The sequence below is a fragment of the Lates calcarifer genome, linkage group LG8, assembly GCF_001640805.2.
Source record: "Lates calcarifer isolate ASB-BC8 linkage group LG8, TLL_Latcal_v3, whole genome shotgun sequence".
Classification (NCBI taxonomy): Eukaryota; Metazoa; Chordata; class Actinopteri; family Centropomidae; genus Lates; species Lates calcarifer.
Window position 1 is genome coordinate 4,785,788 of NC_066840.1, and position 22,913 is coordinate 4,808,700.

At 40.3% G+C, this 22,913-nt stretch overlaps 3 protein-coding genes across 3 annotated transcripts; all 3 read right to left on the minus strand.

Annotated features, from left to right (window-relative positions):
- Positions 1-528: 528 nt before the first annotated feature.
- Positions 529-3,769, minus strand: cxxc5b (CXXC finger protein 5b). The gene is made up of 2 exons (XM_018669638.2): positions 2,974-3,769; positions 529-2,130 (listed from the first exon to the last, which is right to left on the minus strand). Exon 2 carries the CDS (start codon positions 1,940-1,942, stop codon positions 1,049-1,051), a length of 894 nt encoding a protein of 297 aa, XP_018525154.1. The 5' UTR covers positions 1,943-2,130; positions 2,974-3,769; the 3' UTR covers positions 529-1,048.
- A 1,156-nt stretch (positions 3,770-4,925) lies between these two features.
- zgc:110843 (uncharacterized protein LOC541492 homolog) lies at positions 4,926-8,166 on the minus strand. Its single transcript, XM_018669627.2, has 3 exons — positions 7,966-8,166; positions 6,448-6,650; positions 4,926-5,922 (listed from the first exon to the last, which is right to left on the minus strand). Exons 1-3 carry the CDS (start codon positions 8,051-8,053, stop codon positions 5,833-5,835), a joined length of 381 nt encoding a protein of 126 aa, XP_018525143.1. The 5' UTR covers positions 8,054-8,166; the 3' UTR covers positions 4,926-5,832.
- Positions 8,167-9,247: 1,081 nt separating this feature from the next.
- Positions 9,248-20,302, minus strand: ube2d2 (ubiquitin-conjugating enzyme E2D 2 (UBC4/5 homolog, yeast)). Its single transcript, XM_018669615.2, has 7 exons — positions 20,040-20,302; positions 18,158-18,221; positions 13,475-13,506; positions 13,196-13,273; positions 12,899-13,004; positions 12,351-12,444; positions 9,248-10,624 (listed from the first exon to the last, which is right to left on the minus strand). The coding sequence occupies exons 1-7, from the start codon at positions 20,061-20,063 to the stop codon at positions 10,579-10,581; spliced, it is 444 nt and encodes a 147-aa protein (XP_018525131.1). The 5' UTR covers positions 20,064-20,302; the 3' UTR covers positions 9,248-10,578.
- Between the last annotated feature and the right edge of the window lie 2,611 nt (positions 20,303-22,913).

Sequence of the window (22,913 nt, forward strand, 5' to 3'; positions counted from 1 at the left end):
TTCCCTGCGGTCCCCTGGAGTGTGGCGCCGAGGAAGAAGGTCTTATCACATCAGCCATCGTTACGGCAACAAGCAAAAACCCACCCTGTAGCCTCGGTCCAGCTGGCTGAGTATTTGGCTTATAACGTGTGCATGTGTATGTGTATATGTGTGTGTTTGTGCGTGTCTGTATATGATCTATACTTGTGAATAAAAAAGGGAAATTGCATCAGTGTGTGAAGAGAAGAGAGAGTGTTTGTGATTATGTGTGCATGTCAGGTTAGGTGTGTTCGAGTGCATGCACCGGACTTGCCAAGGCAGCGTGTAGGTGTGTTTGTATGTGTGTGTCTGTGGGGTTGCGATAAGGCTCTCAGCCACACCATTAGGTGACTCATAATCCACACAACCTCACACACACACAAACACACGTGTGCACGTACAAGCAGAAACATGGCTGCAAACAGACACATACACCCAATTAAATATGAACACACACAAACACACACACAGACACACAGATGTAGTAAAAACCCAGCCTGTAGACAAGTGCACATGGCCAATTTCTTTTATTTCAAAAGGGCAAACAGAGCTATACAGTACAAGTTGCACATGAAATAATTTAGCCTAAGCTGAACTCATTCATTTCTTACTGATGCAGTGACGTCAGAACAACAGAATCAAAACTCCCCATTAGAAACAAAACATTTGGCTCCTTTTTTTAATGTTGAAACACAATACACCCAAACTGGAAAGGGATGTAAAAAAGACATAATGTTTTCCAGATATTTACAGGCTATTTACAGCATTTTTGTCATCATCTAAATATTGACACACATTGGTATCCTTCTTTCTCTCCTCTCCATTTCACTGATTGTCAAAAGAAAGGATGGGAACGAGTGTGGACATTCTTAGACGGAGCTGCAGCTCCTCGCTAAACACAAGATCTGAAAATCTTTGAACCACAGTCTGAGCATGGTAACATTGTGTCCCGTGTGTTTTAATTGAACTGCAGCTCCTCAACAATCATCCAACCAGGATCCTCTGACAAATGCTGCCACCACAAGCATTACTATCCATCCAAGGCTCCGTTGCTTCTCTCCTGTGCCAGACCCAAAGTAAAGTCGGATCCCCTTAGATCAAACCCAGACACTCTGCTCTCAAACCCAGGGCCTCCTGGCTTCCTCTTCAGCTCCTCACACTTCCTGTATTTACAGATCTGGTGTCCCCTCTTGCGGTTACGGCAGCTGCTGCACTGTTCGCAGTTCGTCTGACGCCGACAAGGTACACACTCCCCGCACCTCTTCCTCTTCCTCCTGCCTCCGCTGCTGGCGCCCAGAGAGCCAGGGGAGTAGCCCTCGGCCACCAGCCCCTCGATGCCCTCAGCTCCCATGGCTGCGCTTCTCCAGTGCCCCCCCCCCATCTGGAAACCCGCCAGGGGGAACAGAGCGGGGCTGAAGGGGAACCAGGCACCCAGGAAGGGTTGGAAGTCAGTGCCACATCCAGAGGAGTCCTCTTCCTCCTCCTCAGGCCCGGATCCACTTCCTTCCCCGTCCCCCTTCCCCCCCTTTGCCTCTGCAGCCTCTCTTTTAGCTGGCTGACTGCTCTGTGCACCCAGGCTGGCCTGCTCTGTGGTGGCGGGTGTCAGAGCCAGAAGCCCAGCGCGCATCAGCAGCTCTGCGGCATGGGCCAGGTGGAGCCCACTGGGCGACTCCCACATGTCAGGCCAGGAGGGGGCCCGGCGAGGTTTAGTGTGTGCAGGCTGGGCGGCCCGCTGCTGGGCCTGGGAGGGCTGGATCAGGCCTTTGACGTCCACGGCCGGGGAAGGGGTGGAGATGTAATGGGAGAGGCTGTAGGGGTGGTTGGAGCGCTTAAGGCTTGGTCTCAGTGGCTCATTGGGGATTTTAGCGCTGCTGTGGGCCTGATCTGAGGAGGAAGGGCCAGCGATGTCTACGGCGGTGGACATAGCAGAGGCTGTGTGTGGGGGTGTCTGTCCTTGTGTGTGTGTGTGTGTGTGGGAGGAGAGGTGAGGGAGAAGGGGATTGACGCCGATGCGGGGTTGACAACCGTCCTGCTGTTACTTCAGCCAAAATGGCAAGCCTTGGCCTGTGTCCCTATTCCCATTCTCTGCAGCAGCCTCAGAGTCCTGGAGAGCTAGAAATGAATAGGGGATGAAGAGAGGAAGGTTAAGAATAGAAATGTTGGAGAGACAAATACAGAAAGAGAGTAAACAGAGGAGATAAGGCTGGAAGATATTTCTCAGTCACAGCCACTACACCCAGTGTCTGAGAATCAAGAGTGAGGAGAATCTGTGTTTAAAAATAAATACAACATATATGTATATAGATTCAGAAATAAAACTGCCTGAACAGAGACAGACAGACCCATCTATCAGACACAGAGCATGCCCTGCCAGCGATTTCCGCATACAGGAGGCTGTATCCCTTTAAGAATTTCACGGTATATCAATGCAATCAATAACAGAGCGACAACAATATGCAAAGATATGCGCATATGCGCAGGTCAAATGTGGAGCGCGCTTTTCAAATACATTTTGACGACTGCTGTTATGTGTGCCAGCCAAAGCTTAAACTCAACGGAGAAAGACTAAATAGTGGACCGTAAAAAAACAGGCTGTCTTTTGTCTGGTATCGACGACGAGGAGCGAGGTGCGCAACGATGCGGTTGCTGTGGATAAAAAAAGACCAGGCTATATTCCGTGTCCACATTTGTAGAAAAACTATTCCACCGATTAAACACGGGACATTTATGTTGTTACAGGACAAGTGTTTAAACCTTTTAATGGGTCGATGGTGGAGCCCGATCGATCATTTCACCGTAATTAAGGTTACCTAAGAAGACGGTGCTCGACCGACGCCACGGCAAGCTGACCACAGTCCGAGTGGTCGCTGCGACACGGCGCTGCGCGCAGGAAAAGGCGACAAAACAAAAACAGCGAAAATCGACCGGAAGTATTGGAAAAACGTCTCCCCTTACCTTTTAAATACGATCCAAACTCTCCTGTCAAAGATATGATGAAGTCATGAACTAATGGCGTGGTGATTGTAGTGTATATGGACGGCGGAGCTGCCGATTCCTCCTCCACCTCTCCGTCCCGGAGGGTCTGCAAACACTCTGCACGGAATTTGGGGGCGTCGCTCAAAATGCGAAGTGGACTCCGCAGTCGAGACCGTGGTCAGAGCGACCCCATAATATCCACAGGAACAGCACGGCATACACGGACAGCTGTCAGTATGAATGTTGTAGGATAACCAATTATACCCAACATTAAATATCCATGAGTCCGATTCGTCCAACACCACTCAGTGTGTCAGTGAACATGGGCGGTAGGTGGAAATAGAAGTGCCCCTATTTTATGATATATGTTGGATACTGATCAACAAAACTAAGAACTATATATTAAAAAATGATATTACAAAGAAAAAATCTATCAAAATATCAACAGGTCCATTTGTTACCTCGCTGCTGGAAAAAAAATCAGAAAATGCTAATTAGATTATTTTTATTGGGAAGTCATCATTCATTCAAGCAGTCTAAAGTTACAGCAATTAATATTAGGCTTTCTATCAATTAACTGTGTTTAGGGTTTATTCCAATTATCCATATTTTTTCATAATATCTGTAAACCTGAGCTGGGTTTTGACGAAATGGGGCCTAGACTGTGGAGAGTGGAAGTAGAATTACACCTCTGTAATTTGTAATTAACTTAATTAAAACAACGTAACTGAAATTAATGATGATGGGGCTTGAACAATATTAAATGGGAATATATGCTTTAACTGTGTTTATCTGAAACAACACATGTTTATCAAAGTCAGTATGATGCAAATGTGTCAGATTTAGCCTCTGAGCAGGTTGATAAATATGATGTTTAACTTTACATTTTTTTTAAATTGTACCATAAAATAAATAAATAAACACAAAATAATTGTTAGAGATAAGGTGTCTGAAAGAGAGTTCTTTTATATTTCTTAATCGTCTGAATTGTCAGTTTTTTCCACACCGGAAGCCTGTAATAATTAGGCTACACCACTTCATTACACTTACAGCCACTGTAATTCATACATAAGAGAGGATATACTCAGTATGTGGGTTTTAGTGTCACTGGTCGAAATTATGAAGTCGCCTACGCTTAAAAACATATGAAATAAATTTATAAACAGAATTAATGAACAAATAGCTCTAGAATCAAAGTATTTTCACTAATTGGCCAAACATAGTCGCTCAGAAAAACAGAATTTTAGCCAGTTAGCTGTCACCGTGTGTTAGCTTGTTCATCATTAGCCTCCACGCTGATGTTTCTCTGCTTTTGAAGCTCGTGCGACGTAAATATTTTCCAACAGCAGAGACACTGTCCCTGTGAGTGAGCACAATGTTGAGTTGTCTGTTAAAGGTGACTCCTCACACAGGGATGGTCGAGTCCACTCCACCTCTTATGAGAGTCCTCCGTTGCATCTGGCACGCAGCCAGATACCTCGTGCATGTCTGTGTGTGTGTGTGCGTGCGTGCGTGCGCGTGTCACTATGGGAGCAGGGGCCCACCGTACTTGCGTACACTGTCTGGCCTGGACTATCCGTGTAAACACAGCGTCTTCTAGTGGTCACCACAAATACTGCGGCATCTTAAAATGGCCACTGGTGCTGGTGGTGGACACTGCAGCACGGCAGTCCCCCCTCCCGCCCCCAACCCAGGCCTCACACACATACACACACACTGATCCGACTGCAGTCACCACACAGAGCCTGTTTACTTATTATCCCTGCCCACTGTTAATCCATAAACACACTGCTCTGCCTCTCTGCTAAGAGCTGAAGTGGTTAAATGAAGTGCAGTTGATCCTGTGGTTAAAAACAAACAAATGTAGAGTTTGGCCTTTGGGCCCTGCAGCAACAAACACCTCCTAAAAATAAATAAGGGAGGCCGACAAATCAGATTACTCAACAACTTTTATTCACAGAATACAGAACAATAAATCATCAAGTCAGACACACCACAGCCAGTAGAAAATAAATCTGATGAAAAAGCAAAATATATCCTTTATAAGCAGAGGTTTTACTTTTGAACACTTTACAGATTAAATACATCAGTTTCCTTAGACAGCAGACAGTAACTGGTTACAAACAGCAGATAGTGTTTCAACAGCTCTCAAGATTGGAGATTATGGTTATTAGAATCATTTAAGACAAACTAAGCTTCTGTTTCATCTGACTAAGCAGCTCTTAGTGCAAAAATCAAAACATGTAACATTCATGTGGGTTGTGTGTGTGTGTGTGTTAAGACTAGGGCTGTAGATTAAAATATAAGGCCTGTGCTGAATACCAATAAATACTGAGGCAAAGAGCTGTCAGTTCATTATGTTTCATCCACCTGCTCCACACCTGGAGGAGTCGAAAAGAAAAGGGACATAGGTGACACCAGGTACAATTCCCACGCAGTGAAATATTTTATTTAAATCAGATGTGGTGAGAATTTTAACTGAATCCTTCTTGTTACATATGTCAAAATGCATCTGCACAGGCTCAATAACCTCCATGTCTGACTCTGCTGATTGTCAAAGTCCCTTCCTTATCTATCCTCAAATGACCTTTGATTTCAAAATCATGTCGTGTAATGCGGGAACAGTGTGGAATGCCTGATATCAAAATGTATAATATTTTCAGCACTTTCTGAATCTCTATTATGGGCTATGAAGAATATCCACCGTTTGACTGTAGCAGTGTTGTACCGTAACCATCACTGTGACACCGTTAATGATGATAGTAAACAATTAGATTAACTGGGGCAGGCGGGTGCATGAGGAGTCAAGGGAGGGGTGGAGCTGTGTGATCGGTTGGCTTAAGCGTCCTTCTTTTTGATGATGAGAGGTCCGACGTTGTCCCCGGTCTCCTCGTTGTGTTTGGTGTGGGCTCCATCACAGTACGGGAACTGCAACAGGAACACACAACATTAGAGGAAAACATAACTCGCTCTTATCAACTTTGAGCCGTCTGTAGAGCTGTGGCACAGAAACAGCAGCACATGAGATGCTTCTGAGTGGACATGTCAGCTGCAGTATCCTCAGCACAAACAGTAAAACTGACTGAGGATCAGTTTTACCTTTATGATCATGATAAAATGAAATAAGGAAAATGCTTCACTCAACTCCACTAATCCCCAGTGGTTATATATTATCCAAACATTCAACTTTTCAGAGTTAATGTCTTAAACTTTGACATTCCTGCTTGGGTCCATTTCAGTATGAGCTCTATCAAACAACTGGCTGTGATATCACTGACTGGGATGTGGCCTTTAATGTGCTGCAAACAGCAGTAGGACCTTTAATTGTGGAATTTCAAGAGAATATTTGATCCCTAATGAGTTGATTTTCCAGCCTTAGAAAGTCCAATAACTCAAAAACACTGTGCTAAACTGCAGACATCAATGGTTCTGAACAAGCTGCCACGGCCTGACCTTCTTTGACTTCCAGCAGCGGCAGTAGACAGCCTTGGTGCCAATGTCTTCCATGTCGAAGCTGTGGACCACTTTGGGACTGTCTTTGCTGATGGACGTGTTCACCTGGCCCTTTTTACAGCTCCGCCCACTCAGGTAATGGCTGACTAGGAAGCCTCCGACAGCTGCAACCACTGCGACTGGCACCGCTACCACAAAATGCTCTGTTGACAGAAAGAAAGCAAGTAAGTCCTGGTGAACATACAGATACAGAAATGTAATTTTACAAAACAAAAACACCCATTTCATCATATCTCGGTCATTAAAGCCTGTGTTTCATTATAGCCTCAAAGTATTAATGAGGATGGACAAAACATGAGAAACACTTCTCAATAGAAGGAAACAAAATCAAACACCACCCTTAACTATGCCCTCCAAAATGGCCAGAGTCGAAACAACACCTCTCTGACACTGTCACTATCAACTGAACATAAAAAAAGTCTTATTACAGGCCTGTTTTGTTGGATTTAACTGAATTGTACAGGTGCCCCAAACAAACTAGCCACTGTGAATTAGTGACTGTATGGGTTTATGGGACCAGATTGTCCATTTAAGTACAATTTGAATGTAACGTTTTAGCCACTGAACCTATGTAAAACTATTGTTTCTGCAGGTCAAAGCTCTTCAAAGACTAAGTTTGTGATATCAGCTGTTTTACAGTTTGGTGATGTGAAAAAACAAACTGAATCCCATTTTCACCTTCTCCAACTGAGCACTTACAAAAATATTTTAAGATTTTTGATGTCTCATAGTTTTGTCTACTTAAGAAGAAGATTTGACATCCTGGGGCGAAAATAACTCTCTCTCTCTCTCTTCCTACAGCTTCGCCATGTTGCATCATCAGAGGGACGATGATGGAGGATTTGAACAGGGCCCGCCTGTTTGATACAGAGAAAACTGACAGCGTCAGAAGTATGTACACCGATTTTCCATCTCTACCAGGAATTGTGAAATTGCTTGTTTCTGCGAGGCAATGAGGATTATCCGAATCCACTGAGCATCACATGATGTGGTCGTAGGACAAGAAGAAGAGGGGCCCTACGGGCAATCTGGGTCAGCAAGTTCAGTGATTAGCTGCTTCACCAGAGCAGCAAGAGGCCCTCACACAAAGACATATTCCTACTGTGGGGTCGCCTCCCAGAATGGTTTGAACTGAAGCGCCAGAACTATCTGAGTGACCGTCTAAAGTTGGAAACACAACCTGTGGCTGATCCTAGTTCGGCGGCTTGGCCAGTTAGCTCAGTGCCAGCTAAGGGAAGGTTGTTGACATTGCAGCAAATAAGTGACTAACTTTAGAGAATGCTTATCGTTTTAAGGTTGGTACAATACATTTAAAGTAGGATTATCCTTATAAACGTGCCGTGTCTCACAAACAAATATGGTTTCTTGACTTGGGTCGCGTCAGGTCGCATACATGGTAAGTTTACGTTGAACACTCATTCAATGCTAGCATGCTATTAGGTAGCTTTAATACTTTACCTTTCGATAACCTGAATCCCGGGCTGGGCAAGGCGGGCATCTGAGGCACTGACAACTGCGGCATAGCAGGTAAACTTGGGGTTGTCATATCTACCCTGGGCAGCGTCTTCTTTGTGGTCAGGGCTCGGTAGCAAGGTCAACCAGAAGTCTTATCTGAACTCTGTCGGCTCCAGCAGCGCCGTGCTCGACAAGCTACGTCACTGTGTAGCAACCAATGAGGGCCCGAGCAGGAAGCGCAACGTTCTCTCAGATCAAGAGTATTCACCCCGAGCCTCCAGCGGACTTCCGGTATCGCTTCTATGCTGCTTGAAAACCTTCCGGTTTGATCCGGGAATATTTTTTTCCCCTGACATTAAGATGCAAGGATATTACGGTATCCTTTAATGAGGTCGAGTACACTTTATTTTTTTATTAATTTTTGACCTCGGGTGGATTTAAAAAGTAATTTTATGTCAAGGTCCACTTACTGTTTTTTCCCAGAGATTTCAACTACACCGTTTCCATGCAAATGGACCTGGCTCAGTTGGTAGCTACTGAGCAGGCTTGGACGCTTTGATTAGCTGCCGTATCCTATAGTTATAAACTGCTTAGTTATTTTGTTATATAAATATGTGTCAGTTAAGTTGTTAAGTGACATATATCACGAAGGGGGCGACGGGTGAAGTCCAAGGTTTCCGCTGGAGGAGAATCATCTTGAAGTCTGTGAGCTTTGTTGAGTCCCATTTCCCTCTCGAGAGGGTATTTGGAACACGTGAACACAATCATGAGCCAAAACAACCCTTTCTGCATTTAACTTGATTGACTGATTTTAACATTAAAAAATTTGATGTATCTCTTTAGCATTAATGGTCGGAGTATGAATACGGAATGACGATTAGTGGACATTTAATTACTTTACATAAAAAATACTTTATATAAAAAGTACCACCAGAGGGCGACAAAACGACCTACCATCATGACCATTAAAAATATTTAATATGTGTGATGACTGAAGGTAAGGCAATTAATTCAATTTTTCTATGATTTTTTTAAACACATATTTTATACATATTATATATTAAAGGAGAAGCACTGGCAGCTGACAACAAACGTGGAACTACATCTATCACACTTAAAATTTAGATTTACTGTATCAAATAATAGCAATACCACATGGCGATAACAGGTATTATTTATTCTGTCAGATCTCGGTCATGAATGTGACCTGGCTTCACATGTCCTTTCTTACCTCAATATGTCCTTTAAAAGGGCCCGAGAATGAGTCAACACAGGAGTCATGGGCTTTTATTACACAGTTTAATCAACACACAAAGCTCAACGAGCCTCTCAGGTAATTCAATATACAGAGGTTTTGTGCAAGAAGAGTGGGTTCTCCTCGCACCCAGAGCCCAAGCCAGTCCCATAGCCATTTAAGATGTTAGCTTCTAATTTAACAATAGCAAAAAAACAAAAAACAAAAAACAAAACAAAACCAAAAAAAGAAAAAAAAAAGAAAAACAAAACAAAAAAGAAAAAAAAAAGCAACCTAAAGAGTTATGGGGGTGGGGAATAAAAACACAGGTTAAACTAAGAAAAATAAATTGCTTAAATACCTGGTCCAGAACCTCCACTTTGTGAATAAAGAAAACGTGGTGGTAGTGGTGGGGATGACATGGGATTACAGTTGTGCGTGCATGTGTGTCTGTGTGTGTACAAAGGGGTCAACTTGGGTAAGGTGGTCTGGGAGGGGGGGTGAGGAGCAGGAGGTGTGGGGATAAATTCAAGTCCTTTCATAGAATCCAACAAAAGACCAAAAGGCCATTTTAGATGGCCTGCAATGATTTCTTTTAAGTATTTATTGTATAAAATACAGAGTGCCCTTCGACTCGCGTGCCAAAACTGCTTTCTTGAATTGTCACCTCAATAGATGGGAATTATAAGGACAACAAAACAAGAAAGGGAGCAGAGTGTAAAAATCCCTCCATATTATTGTCCCCCTCCCCCCTAAAAAAAAAACAAAACCAAAAACTAAGGGAAAATAAAGAAGAAGGTCCCCTCGAAGTTTTACAGATGCTCAAAGGAATGCTTTTAGTGATTAACGTCTGGGGAAGATGGGTGAGGGTGCAGGCATGTAGAAAAAAAGGGGGATTTTGCAGGGGTTGGGTAGTGGGGGTGGCGCGACAGCCCGACCTGCATGGTGACAAAATGTAACGGAATACAGAAGTCAGGAGATGGGGTCAGAGGTCGCAGAAGAGAGAGGAAGTGAAAAAGGAGCAGGGAGAGATGGGTGTTACCATTGCAAGATGACAATATGTACACTGGAGGTGGGCAGGTGAGCTTAGAGGCAGGAGGGGAGGAGAGGGGGAGGAGGCAGAGTCAAACAGAGAGAGAAAAGAGGGAGGAAGAGAGAGAGAGAGAGAAAGAGAGAATATGGGGAGTTGGGGCAGAGGGAGTTTTACAGGTACTCTGGTGAAGGGGAGGCGTGGCTCAAAGAAAGCACTCCAATGGAAACCAACAAGATCTTGTTTTAAACTTTTCATTTGTTTGTATGGTTTTTTGTTTGTTTTCTCTTTACGTCTGAAGCTCCCCTAACCTTATGTCGTAGAGGTGGTTGGCCATGATTCTACTCCAACACTACATTGCATACTTTTGTGTCCATTCCCGAGCTATTTTGTTGTACCTGTGGACAAGCAGAGAGAAAAAGACATAGATAGGGAACTGTTAGTTGTTCAGCCTGGCAACATATTAGCTTTTTGTGCCATAATTTACAAAAAAAAAAAAAAAAAAAAAGACAGTGAGGAAGTTGAAACACATGTCACCTTCATTACTTTCTATGTGCACATCATAAGTTTTGCTGATACCCTGATATCAGCAACAGAGAAACACAGCTGGCACAGAGTTCTGCTATTCTGCACCAATATTTCAGTGAGTTTGTTTATATTTCCTCTTGCCACTGCTGTAACTGTCAGAAATCACTGCTGCTGGCAAATCAGTGACAGGAAGAGCCACACTGTTTCAGCACTAATATGCCACAGATGATAGCCATTCCCACTGTATTTAATAAGCTTGATGGTGCATGATACTTTGCACTGGGGGATATCACAAAACGTCAGAAATTAGCAAAACAGCTAATGCTGGTTTAGATTTCACACATATTTTTGGTCATTGTGTCCCAGGAGCAGAATATCATTGGATATCTGCTGTAATTGAGAAGCAGTATCATAATGAAGCAGGGGACACAATGAAAATACACTGCTGTAAAAACCATTTTGGATGCCAAACCTAACCTAATATTATGGCATATGTAAGTGCAGCATGTCTATCGGGCAAAACATGTACCAGGTTTACTGATGACTACTGTTTTTCTCTGGGTAAATTATATTATCGTTTTCTTTGAGTTCCTAAAGAAAACAAATGGCAGAAAACCCCTGACTAGTCATTGTGGCTGGCAGCCTGTCTCTGAAGTAGACCAATAACAGATACTTTACAGAAGAGTGAGGGAAGCACCAGCTGACTGCTGTGACGTATGAAACACTTCCTTCTTTCCAGCTTTTGTAATGGCACCCTGCTGATTCAGGCTGGTATGTGTATTTTAAAATGTTACATGCCAAAATTAACATATAAAGTCTGACTCTAGCTGCAACAACTGTGCAGCTGCATTACTTTCATCTGGCCAGAAGGATTGGATTATTGACACCAAATACAACATAATCTCTTGGTTGGAAAATTTGCTGAAAGAGATGTAAAAACATGTCTTTGTAACATCGCTTGATTTCTCAAGTTACTCTGTGTCCACCAGAGTAGCAGGCAGAGCAGAGCAGTGAAGGTCAGATGTGACACATGACTAAATTTTGGGAATCAACATAATAAAATGTTATGACCATTGTAGAGGCTATTGGTTTTGGACAGTGGGCAAACCATGATTAGTATATTTGTAAAGCGAAGTTCACATAATTTAAGCAGTCCCTCCTGTCCATGTATGCAACAAGGCTCCTTTGGCTCATTGAATCTAATGTACTGTTTGATTGAAAAATATAGGTGACCATCATACATCAGCCTTAACTGTGTTCTGCAGACATGATGCCACGAGCTGTAACAATGTTGTTAAGTTTGTTAGATTCCTCATGGTTTCTGCACAGTCTGCATCGTACCACTGGCAATCCTTGGAAAAAAAACCCTTGCTAAGATGGAACGCCTGCTCATCAACAGCCAGTTTCTAACATTAACGAGCTTTAGCACAGATCCACCCAGGATTTGACGTATGATTGTTTTGGGCTGTAGACCATTTAAAATAAATGAATGAAATAATCTATGGCATCATATTTTATGTTGACAAGAGGGATAAGGTATGGAAACAAATCCTTCTTCATCCAAATGATGCACAAAACATGAAGCAAATCACTTACTTTTCCCTGTCCGTCTTGTAGATGCGGGCGATCTCGGGTACTAAGGGGTCATCCGGGTTTGGGTCGCACAGCAGAGAGCAGATGGACAGGAGGACTGGAATGGACAGGGCAAAGATTAAGCGTTAACCCATCAGTACTCACACATAAAATCAGAAACTTTCAGAATGCATGTCATTTCACCACTGTTATATTCTGTTAGACACTGATAATACATGTAATTGGGATTTTAGGAAAAAGAACATTTTCTTATGTGTTGTTTATAAGACACATCAGTTATAAGCCTGTCCGGAACTAACCCATCACTGATGAAAAGAGCTAAAGCTGACATTTACAGATAGTACTCCAGTTTAATACAAGGACCTCTGCAAGCACAAATGTGGCAATGTATTATTTGTGGGAAGCATTTTCATTTAAAGGGAAACCAACATGCGTCCCCTTTCCCTTAATTCTTAACACACTGTTTATAAAGGCAGCATCTGCCATTTATCTGTAACCATATGTGCAGTGGTGCACTTCAGAGTCTGAAGGCCAGTCAGACAACCGCCTACCTTTGGAGATGGTGAGAGCCGGAGACCACTGTGATCGCAGGATGTCAAGACAAATGCTGCCGTTGCTGTTGATATTTGGGTGGTAGATTCTTGTGGTAAATGCAACCTGCAAACAGAGAGAAAAGAGATGCAGGCGGAGGGGGGTGAGAAAGAGGGGCAGATGAGAGGAACAACAGGAAACTGAGTGATGTAAAGCTGTCGCATGTTTTAGCAGGCAAGAAGCACTCTGTGACTCATGGTTACTTTTTAATGTATACTGCAACTTTGTATGTCTGTGTGCAGCCATGTGTTGCTTACCTTTGGCGGTTTGAAGGGGTAGTCTGTGGGGAAGTGTATGGTCAAGAAGAAAACCCCGCTCTGGTAAGGACTGTCATTCTAATACAGGGAGAAATAAACCCATATTTCTTATTAGTGACTGGATTATATTAATGACAAACGAAAGCATCAGATGCTGTATTGTTTAAACATTGTTTGAAGAGCACATTTGAAAGTGAGTTCAGGTCTTAACATTAAAAATAATGATAGAGCAGTTTAACAAAAGCATTGTGATAAAGCTGTGACCAGGCAAATACTTACAGGTCCCATTATTGTGGCTTGCCAGTGAAACACTGAAACAAAAACCAGAGAAATTGGTTATGAAACACTAAGAACACAATGTGTGGCTGAGAAATGATAGAATAAATAATGCCACATGAAGTGTGCATGTGTATTTGTACAGCTGAGTAACAGGCTCTTACATAAAGTGCAACCTGAGACAAATACTCTTGGAAACTTTTTTTTTTTTTTCCCAATTGTAAAGGGTCATTTAATTGCTCTAAACTCACATTTACATTCAGAAAATGCCCTTTCTATGGATAATATGAAAAGTAATACTTAAGAGGAAACTGTCATCCTGACATGAGGTGTAATAAAAAATTGCTTAGAGAAAACAAACTGTATCAACATAAAGCAGCAGATTTTGTTTAGGGAGCTTTTAAAAATGTCCAAACTCAAGCATCCTGTTGAGGTCTGGGGACAAATGTTACACTAACCACAGTAATTACAGGTTACAAGAAACACACTTATAGTAAAGTGGTTTATTTGACGTTGGATGGCAGGAAGTGACATGTACAGAGCAATGTTGCTGCTACTGATTTTTCCCATGGTGCTGTTTTAGAGTCAAAAGCTGTTACACACATGTTAAAGATATACACAAATAAAAAACAGTAAATATGGTATATAATAATAATAATTCCTCTTGACAATGCCTGTACACTGGAATGATATAATCCCATGCTCACTTTGATTGTTTTCATGTGAGACATTTTAATGGCATAAATGAAAAACTCTGTCACACATTTTACCAATCCGATTTCAAGCCTGGATGCTGATAGCATTCACATGGTCAAAACATTAATTGGCAATATTAAAATACAAAGAAAGCTGTTTGTGACAACTTACAAGCGCTACAACCCCTCAAGCTGTTTTGTTGCCCACAGGAAAAATCTTTTGTTCAAATTTCACATAATATGACCACAAGAGTCACAGGAGTTTTTCCGGGAATAGTAATACCTTAATTAAGATTTTTTTCCAAACATAAATATTCATAAATTTTGTCAATTTAGACCACATCAGACTCAGACTACAACCAGTACTTCTGAGGCACCACTGATTTACTGTAAAATCTGACAAATGTTATTTATGCTTTCTTGCAAATAATGAATTATGTGTTGTTTTTAGAAAGAATGTAAATGTCATATACAGAACATACAGCATTTGTACTCAAATAATAAATCAGAAACAGATTAATAGATCAAAGAAAACACAAGGAATTACACACATAATAATTATATCTGTAGTGCACCTTTTCAAAAAGTACTGATTAAATAAACACACAAGATCTGTGAATATCTATGTATTTTTTAAAAATATTGTATTAAAATGTCATATTGCAAATACTGTGAATTTGCTCTGTGTAGTTCAACATAAGATGCCCTGCTCCATGAATATGTATGTGCTCCTACCTGCACATGTCACAAACCTCAAACATGAGATATAATGTGTGTGGGTTTTGGTCTCATGTGAAAACCAGGTGCTACAGTCCTGATAAGCATCAGCCCACCCCTTTACTGGAGGCTGCAGCATTACTGCTCTTCAGAACAGTAACTTTGTGTCAAACTTAGTAGACTACTACTATGTGATATAATTTGCAAGTCAATAAACTCATAGTTAAATCAATGCACCACCAGGTGCCAAAAATATGCTGCATGTGAGATGCACTGGAATGACAATAAAGCTGCATACTGTCTGCAGTTAGTCGATACGACTGGAATAAGCTACTACCAGCAACACAGACTGACAAGTTACATGTTATCTATTTTAACGTTTTGAGTTTAAAAATGACACATTTTGTAGAGAGTTCTTTCTATGGCTCTTTACAGTTTCAGTAATCAATTCCACACCAACAAAGGCAAGGATGTTTTACATGAATTCTATAGATAAATGTAAAACAATAATCCGCTGTCCGTAATGGCAGCACTTTAATGAAGGAAAGAACTCCTGCCACCATATTAGCAAACTGGCAAAACTGTGTATTTCTTCATGTATCATCCAGTTTCAAAATCTCCAAGATGTATCAATTCCATCAGTGTCACCACAGATAAGGAAGTGATTACATCACATCTAACACAACACAAGACCTTGAGATCATCAAAATTATGTTGCTTTTGAAAAGCAAAGAATTGATTATTAAATATTTATAACGTGGCTGACTGTACCAGTGTTAAGCTGAGCTAGACTGTGCTGATTAAGACAACATTAGGTGAGCATTAACACCTCTGTGTTACCGTTGCTTCTATGATGTTAAACACAACAAGTTGCCTTTCTTCAAGAGAAATGTCTTGGCTCTCAGTATGAACAGTGGACACAGTCAATATAATGGTTCATACAGGTTACTTACAGATTGTGAACAGTGAATGGCAAAAAACGTGTCACCTGTCAGTATAAACATCAGCTCATTGGTTGTTTGTTGTGAATTACCAGGGCAGAAATATCTACAAATGTAATCAAAAACAAGACTTCCATTTGAAATGAAAAACACTGAGTATACATTAACAAGTTTAAGAACTACAAGCACTGTTATCTCTATACAAATTGTTAATTAGGGTTTTAACTCAAGGAGGTGACAAATATAAAAGATAAGAAGATAAAATTATATAAGTTAGATATAAATCTCTACTTCTCTGTGCATTGTACTTTATTAGTAAAATTCACAAATCCTGCAGCACATTTACTCTTTGACCTTAAAGCTTTTTCAAGTCCTGTTACAGATAACTGTTCCAGCAGATGCCTGGAGAGGTAAAGTTGGAGGTGTATAAAATATAGATTCACCTTTCAATGTGATAAACCATCACACTGGAATTTAGAACCAAGAATTCTTTGACAGAGTCTCAACCATAAGATTCCCCAAGGTGGTATTTATCACAGAGGTACACACACTTAATCCCACAATGTGAGAGTGGTATATAATCTTAATCAAATGACACAAATAGTCTTAATGCATTTCTACAACTAATACTGTATGTACAAAAGGTGACTGGCATCCACCTTATCGTTTTTGGCCTGACTAATTAGTCGCTGTAACCCTGTTTAAGGAAACATTTGTCTAACAATAATTTAGCTCCATAAACTAATTTATCAGTGTCCACTGTTTATAGCGACCAGGTTATCCTGATAACCTTTACAGCAGGTAACCCTTGATTATCAGGTAAAACTATTCATTCTATGACCTATCATACCCATTGATCATGCACAACTCTAACACTCTGAAAATAAATAAATAAAAAAACAAAACATCATCATCAAACGACTGAAATTTTGGCCGTGAGCATACAAATGTACTAGCTAACTTGATAAGTTCGTGTCACTGAAGGTGTATTCTAAAACAGACACAACTTGAAACAAAAGGTTTTGAGTGTTTGAATTTGCCGTCTGCTGTAACTTGTTCATGGAGATGGACAAAGCTTTAAAAATTGCTTCAAATTAAAATGTTTGAAGTAGAGGTACAGGTGGCTGGGATGTTAAAGGTAGAGCTTTGAACTGCTGGTAGCATGAGACATTCTCAAAGACGGACGTCAGACTTCACAGGCTACATTCAGTCTGCAGTTCTATCACTAAAATACAGTGCTGTAAAAGGAGAACAAAATTCTCCTTTTTTATTCATTAATAATAATTTTACATGTTTCTGTATTTGAAGAATATGGTGTAACCACATTCATCACGTCTGTTTTTAAATCAGATTTTTTTTTACTCTCAGAGGATCATCTGTTATAATGCACTGACAAATATAGAAGCTAATTGTGACTTTTAAATACCGCCCTTTTTAGGATGATATAGAATGCTTAGATGCTCAAAATGTGCTAAATATATCTATATTTCTAAGATCAAATGCTGTCAGCTTTACATGATAGTTACTGTTAGTAGTAGTCCTCATTAGTCAGAAAAACTTCCACTTTCCACAATTTAGTTTTTAATGACAAAAATCCAATTATATACAGTATATGATAAATTAATACCATATACTTAAATTAACAAAAAATTGTTTATTAATGCATTTTGGGTTTTAGTAATGCAATTCTGGGTTTTATTTTTGGTTTTATCGCTATAAAAACTTGTAATGAATAAAAATAAATAAATAAATCACAGTGGTAATTCACTCCTACATTACAAAAGAATAAAACACTGTCAAACTGAGACTTCCTCTTTTACTTGACCTCAAAGCAAAAGCGAAACTTAGATGTGCCAATAGTGGTGTGAATATTATGCATTTTTAAGGACCAGAATTTTCATAAGAATCAGTCCAGGCATCTCCCAGATCTGCTTAGAATAAGTAACAGAGGACTTTCTCCATTTAGTAAAAAAACAAACAAACAAACAAACAAACAAACAAAAAAAAAAAAAAAAAAAAAAAGTCAGCACCTTCACTGATTTTTCTTTCCAAACTACAAGTCCTGGGCTTGAAAACATTGTATGCATTTAGGTTGTGGTAATTAAGGTTGTGATAATTAACATTTTGTGTGTTTCTTCATAGTTGGTGATAAATTAGAATAAAAGACATTCATTTTGCTGTTCATTTGTAAGTACTCTGACCAATAAATATTTACCTCTGAGAGTTGCATTGTTCATTAAATTTGGGACAGGTATTTTTCCTGAGTATTGTTCAATTTTGACGCCCAGTTGCACACAGCTACCAGGACAGTGTTGATTTTGAAGTTGACTTACTGTCATCTCCTACTGGTCCTGCAGAACACTGGGCTGGTGGATCCCGTGCCAAGTCGTTCAACTCCTGAGACAAACAAACGACAAGTCAGTTGATCAGAGTCTGCAGTATGGTGCAGTATTTCAAATACTTCCACAAACATTCATTTAAATAAAAGAAAAGGAGAATAAAGTCTAAACTGAGATTGGTAACAGATAAAAGACATCACAAAAGAATCATCATCAAAAGAAATTCCTGCAAGATCCTTAATAACCTGATACTAATGCCCGCTGATAAGATGTTGACTTTATAAATACCACTTAACATACCTATTATTAACCCTCTGTGTGGCTGACTAAATCTCTGTTTGTAAACAGCTCCTAAGGAAGGTGCCAGTGTAATGACTACAAAGTCTCACTTCAACATCAACAACTCAAAAAGCATTTCCTATTGACACAACAACACTACTGTAACGAGCAAACAGCACTGACAATTGGAGTGACCGCTATTACGTAATAGCATTTCTCCAGGTACAGCAGGTAGTACATGTGACAGCCAAACCGTGATCACGACGATATGACAGCTGAGGTTTTACTATAACCATAACAGTATGGTAAACTGGGTGTAAGCTAGTTGTGAAAAGCCCAGTGTAACATTGTGCTGCAAATGTTAGCTTAGCGTAAATGCTAGCTGTTCGAGATCGACAAATGCACAGGTTGTCAAGTAAGAAAAACGTTATGCTGGCTGGTCAGCCACATTATGATATGGGCTAACGTTACTGGAGGAATCACTAACAACACGACACACTAAGCTAACTCAATCACACAAACGGTAACTTCTAACAAGGACCTGCTGCTCGCCTGCTGTCAGCAACATGACATCAAAGGCGAACAACGCGTGGGGCCTGTTTTTACCACGGCGACACACTGCTAACATTATCACTAGCGTTCCCTTGTTACAACTATTTTATCGAGTACAAACAATAATGATGTCCAATACAAACAATAACGCACATATTCAATCATAACCTCTTCAAATACATACAGTCTGTGCTTTATGACAGCAATATAATGAAAAAACAAGGAATAGATATACGCTAGCTTAGGTCCAGCCGTGTCTCCGGGCTGTTATAATTATACTTAAGTCCATAACATATTCAAAGAGTTCACTAGAGAGACAAGAAAGAAACGGAAATCATTTAATAAAATAAGCACGAGTGTCCTCTTAAATCAAGCTAACGTTAGCGTTAACGCTAGCTGGACAACTTATCTGTCAAAGCGAGCGAGCGAGTTAAGCAAGCTTAAGTCACTGTAATAAATAATATTAGCTACCTGGACTAAGGTATAGGAGAATTACTAAGTAGAAAGCCGATAGCATAAAACATTTACTAGCGGAAACTATCGTTATTTTTCTGTAAAGATACAGCATAAATGTAGTTAGCTAGCTCGATCAGGGGAACCCTTTAGCTTATCCGAATTAGCCATCCACCGGGACAGATAATGCTAGCCAGAAACAGCTAACACACCACAAATAACATTACCCAGCAACAGTCACAGCTAGCTTAAACATTTCATTACAACCAGTTTTAAATACATCGACGGTAAACCCCTGTGACATAACCACCGGCAGCTAACCTAACGGTTACTTGTAAGTCAACGGTTGAGTTGGCCCATTTGTAACAGCACTGGTGAACACAGAAAAGCGGCGCATTGCTGCTCTCACTGTCGTCACTCGCTATTCACAGACCGTTAGCTGGCGATTGAAACCTAGCCTGGGATATTAAGTCAATATTTTTTAATTATTCACAATATACTAAACCCATCAAACAAGCATCAGACGGGCAACCTTTGAACTAAATCCCTAACGAAACTGCGAAATCCTGGGCCTCGTCGTTCACTTCCTTACCTTGTGAATTCTTTTCAGAGCCATTGTTGTGCTAGCGCTTCTGTCAGGGAAAACGTGCGATTAAAATGGCGATTGATATCACTGTCCGTTGGTAATACTACGAGTTCGTTATCATAGAACACCGTTACTGTACACTCAGTTTACTGATGGCTACAAGAAGGAACCACCGAGAGAATTTCGAGGCGAAACTGAAAGATAGAAGGGGTAGAACCGCGGTCCTTCCTCCTACTGCAGCGGCTACCAAATCACTGCGGCCTGTGCCCTGCCAGCAGCAACAACCACCACACTTCCGAACCCAGCTCTTCACAATAAAAGCATCACCATTAGTCTGAACTAACTTTTATTTTCTATAAAACGGCACAAATTAATGTAAAAAAAAAAAAAGGCCTACTTGTGGCCACTTTCACACTCACTTAAACTACTCCAGCTTGAGAAAAAGAATACAGGCCTTCAAAGTTAGTCACGCTGTACAATTCCTGTTTGACCGTAATATAGGTTACATTAACAACCACAGATTTGTTGTCTTAATTGGCTACTTAAAATGCTGCTCTTTTTTATGTGCAGTCTCAGATGGGAAGGATTCATGTTACCGGGCTGCAAGTAACGATTCCTTTATTTATTGGTTAATCAGTCGATTATTGTCTTAGTTAATTGTATGATCTACAAAATATGTGAACGTGAAAAATGCCCATCACAATATATTATGAACTCGGGGCATCTTCAAATTGCTGGTTTTCTGAAAAACATATGCAACTTGCAATGATATAAAATAAAGTACAACAACAGCATAGATGTAAATAGTTGCTTATTATCTGATAATTGACTAATCACCTAGCTGCCTCAACATCACAGCACTTTTATTTAATTTCCCGAGACCAAGAAATTATTAGTGATAAATTTAGCATGTATGGCGACCAAATACAAAATTGCTTTAATGGATTCTGAAACCATTAAAAAAAAATCACATCATTCACACCACTTTCATTCTGAAAGCCTGTCGACAAAACCGGAAGTCTTTTTGTTGGAACGCATCTCTCACTGCGCTACCGCTAGAGAGTCCTCCGCCATGCGCACGCACAGGGCTCACAGTGCGCGCTGGCGACGTAGTTCTGCAACTGGCATCATTGTGGCTCCGTGCATGCGACGGTATGGCTGAGTTAACATGAGTCGGACGGAGCCAAAATGTCTAACCAGCACGTATTTTGCATCAGTTAAACCTCTGGGTACCTATGTTAGAATGGTTTACTGCCACGGTTACAACATCGTTAACATATTTCCAGACAATGGAATGATTTGGGATAAAAAAAAATACCCCAAACACATGGCTATATTTATCGATAAAATAAAAAAAATTGACAGGGGTTGTCATACAGATGGACTACACTCGGACTTTGCTCAGCGCGGAGTGATATGATTGCGACTGTGATCGCGAGATCGTGAGCATAAGGCTTATTTGTATTTGAGGAAATGCATTGATTCGGTGTGTACACGAGACTTAAAATGACTATTGTTTGTATGTATGATTTAAAGTGATTCTTATTGGTACTTTTTGAATATATTAAAATAGTAGTATCTCAACTCTTCAGGTAAGTCCAGGTAAGCGGGTGTTACGCTCGCGTGGCAAATAATGCTTTGTTTTTGTTTTGTTTTTTTAAGTTGCAGGTGTTAAAGTGAAAGAGTGGCCAGAATGCTGTCTCAGTTGTAATATGTAGGCTTTGTTAAAAGTTTGGCGGATCATAGTGACTGATCTGTTACTCAACCCTCAACCCTCAACCTCGACCTCACATCTCCTTGAGGGCGAAGCTACAACACAAAGTTTGAAGGAACTACTTTATGAAATCACAGTTATGAAAGTAAGCAAGTGGCTATGCCTGTGGCTATGCCTGTGCCCTTACCGACGGCCGTGGTCTGCTCACCTGCCTTACCGTCAGAAGAGAACAGGGAAATACACAATAAGAACAATAACTTTATGAACTCATTAACAGCACTTTTCACTTCTAATTACAACTCTGAATGTTCATTTAAAGTTCAGTATTTAAGAATCAGTGCACATCTGTCAAATAAACTTCAGTTCTGCATTTACAGTTGTGTTCATGTTTAAAACTGCAGCCAAAAATGTACCAGTCCAGAGCATGATATTACTATTAGCATGTCAACATGAATTTGTTTAAGACTGTTTATTAAAAAAAATTTATATATATATATATATATATATATATATATATATATATATATATATACTCAATACTCAAGCAAGTGATTAATCCACTTTGGGTAAGAAGTAAACCATCATTCATGAATGTCAGTATTTATCTACACAATTGCCATCTATACATTCTGAGAAAGTCTATAGCACATTACTGCTCTCCACAAAGTGATAAATGAACGAATTTAACTGCAGGTTCAAGTTTCATTGCGGTGTGGCATTTCAATAATATAATAGGCTATACGTATGCATTATCGCACTTCAGTAGCACAGAAGTCAGCATAAGATTTAAGGCTATAAGAATGTTGTTATGTCATTATTTTCATAATTGCTCCAAAGCTGTCTGTGCCAGTGTCAATTAATACAAAGAAAATGCCAGAGTTGTGAGAAATGACATTTAACACTCAAGCAGAGGAGCTTGGGCACTAAAGTGTCTCAGCACTGATTACTGATTACACATAGAGCTGATATTGAAGTTTTAGATTTTCAAAGCATGATTCTGAGATCTTCACACCTTCCTTCCTTCTTCCATATAGATTAAATTTTACTTTTGCAAGGCATTTTGTGTTGTCCAATTATTTGATATATTTAGGTATAACCTAAAATTAGTAATACTTACAGAGAAATTCCCAGCACTGACTTTATTATAAGCATATGTGTGCTCTTCA

What these genes read in the sequence shown, in the direction of transcription:
- cxxc5b (XM_018669638.2), bottom strand. Translation starts at nt 1,942, where the DNA reads ATGTCCACCGCCGTAGACATCGCTGGCCCTTCCTCCTCAGATCAGGCC.
- zgc:110843 (XM_018669627.2), bottom strand. Translation starts at nt 8,053, where the DNA reads ATGACAACCCCAAGTTTACCTGCTATGCCGCAGTTGTCAGTGCCTCAG. An exon ending in GGGATTCAGGTTATCGAAAG is followed by an intron (nt 6,651 to 7,965) that starts GTAAAGTATTAA and finishes TTCTGTCAACAG; the next exon opens with AGCATTTTGTGGTAGCGGTG. An exon ending in GCTGCTGGAAGTCAAAGAAG is followed by an intron (nt 5,923 to 6,447) that starts GTCAGGCCGTGG and finishes TTCCTGTTGCAG; the next exon opens with TTCCCGTACTGTGATGGAGC.
- ube2d2 (XM_018669615.2), bottom strand. Translation starts at nt 20,063, where the DNA reads ATGGCTCTGAAAAGAATTCACAAG. An exon ending in AGGACCAGTAGGAGATGACA is followed by an intron (nt 13,507 to 18,157) that starts GTAAGTCAACTT and finishes TTTTTGTTTCAG; the next exon opens with TGTTTCACTGGCAAGCCACA. An exon ending in TACAAGACGGACAGGGAAAA is followed by an intron (nt 10,625 to 12,350) that starts GTAAGTGATTTG and finishes GCTTGTCCACAG; the next exon opens with GTACAACAAAATAGCTCGGG.